Genomic DNA, 1,358 nt, shown 5'->3' with positions numbered 1-1,358 from the left:
GCTCTCTTACACCTCTCTGACATTCCCCGCAGCATGTAATTGTTTATTTTAAGGTTTAGTTTGTATGTTGTGCCAAAGTCCCTTTCAAGTGATTTGATTTTTATAACTTCACAACCAATTCAGATCACGTTAAGAATTGCTGTGCTTGTGATCTGTTGGTCATTGAAGATGATATTTATTGAATTCTCATTGCTGAATGAGGTCACCAGTGGTGTTTGGTCTGCAGCCAGCCTGTAATTTGCTGCTATTTCTGTCTATGTGCAGTACAAACACACCCTGAGTCAGGGCAGGGCCACTCCTTAAATCAGAGGAAAGGTGAGCAGCCAATGCTTCCCCAGCATGCTTGTTACCTAAATATCATGGTACCGGTTTAATACTTCATTATTTACATATGAAATGGTTGTATCAGAGAAAATAATGTGTAAGATTAATTATTCTGCTCAGAGACCTTTATATCTCACCTGAGTATGTGAGCCACAATGCTGGGGCCATACCAGTCACCGGCCTTCTTCCCCAGGCTCTCCCCTAATTTCACCATATGGTGCAGACCAAAGGGGGCATTGGGGTGGTCTGCCAGCCATTTCAGGATGTCCCTGTGGATCTGCTCCTGGTGAGGGTGCTGCAAGACACGTCTGTGCGGGAGCGATTCCCAGGGGGTGGGTATACGGCTGGGCTGACACGAGGCGGATAGCGATGGGGGGAACGGACGCATGTTGGATGGAGAGGACGATCGGATGGGGTCCATTTCTACAAAATGTGTAATTAAGGCTTCCGGCCAAAACCAATCTGAAGAAATAAAGAGGAGACAAGAAAAAGCATCAGATCTGAACGGCCAAATCACCCCCGTCCAATCATGGAACTATCGTTCTGCGAAGGAATTATGATCACAAACCAGGAGATATTGGTTGAGTCCAGCAGTTTAATAAGGAATGATGTGTGAGGTCAATAGGCAGGGTGAGGCTCCTCAGGCCAAGTTTTCTGTATTTCCTCAACCCTGGAATTATTGGTCGGCCATTTCAATTTATGGAGATTGTTGTTTTACGGGACAATCATAATCTGGAGATATGTAACCAATATCATTATAATTCAGGTATTGCACCCCCCCAATGGTTCTGCAGGTTTCCTCTGTGAGGCCTTGCTGGGCTCTGAGGGGTCAGATTGACTAAACTTAGGGTAATGTAGGGGCCTTGCTGACCTCTGTTTAGAAGATGGACCAGGAGCGCCTGAGCAAGTAACATCTGAGCACTTCTGATCATACAGCCCCAACCACAATCCGTCGTCAGCTGCGTCCCCTCCAACGCGGGAAAATCTCGTCTATAAGTCAGCCACATCCGGGAAACAAAATCCTTCTGGAAATC

At 46.3% G+C, this 1,358-nt stretch overlaps 1 protein-coding gene across 1 annotated transcript in view; it reads right to left on the bottom strand.

Moving 5' to 3' along the window:
* Window positions 1-1,358, bottom strand: part of ATG4D (autophagy related 4D cysteine peptidase) — a gene marked incomplete at its 3' end in the record, with an annotated part of 9,135 nt that overhangs the window by 3,635 nt on the left and 4,142 nt on the right. Inside the window, 2 exon segments of the mRNA XM_072413605.1 lie at window positions 462-786; window positions 1,196-1,358. Of these exon segments, the coding sequence (XP_072269706.1) occupies window positions 462-786; window positions 1,196-1,358 (488 nt within the window).

This window comes from Pyxicephalus adspersus, chromosome 6, assembly GCF_032062135.1.
Source record: "Pyxicephalus adspersus chromosome 6, UCB_Pads_2.0, whole genome shotgun sequence".
NCBI lineage: Eukaryota > Metazoa > Chordata > Amphibia > Anura > Pyxicephalidae > Pyxicephalus > Pyxicephalus adspersus.
Note: the sequence above shows the minus strand (reverse complement) of the source record. Positions and strands in the feature narration are given on the sequence as shown.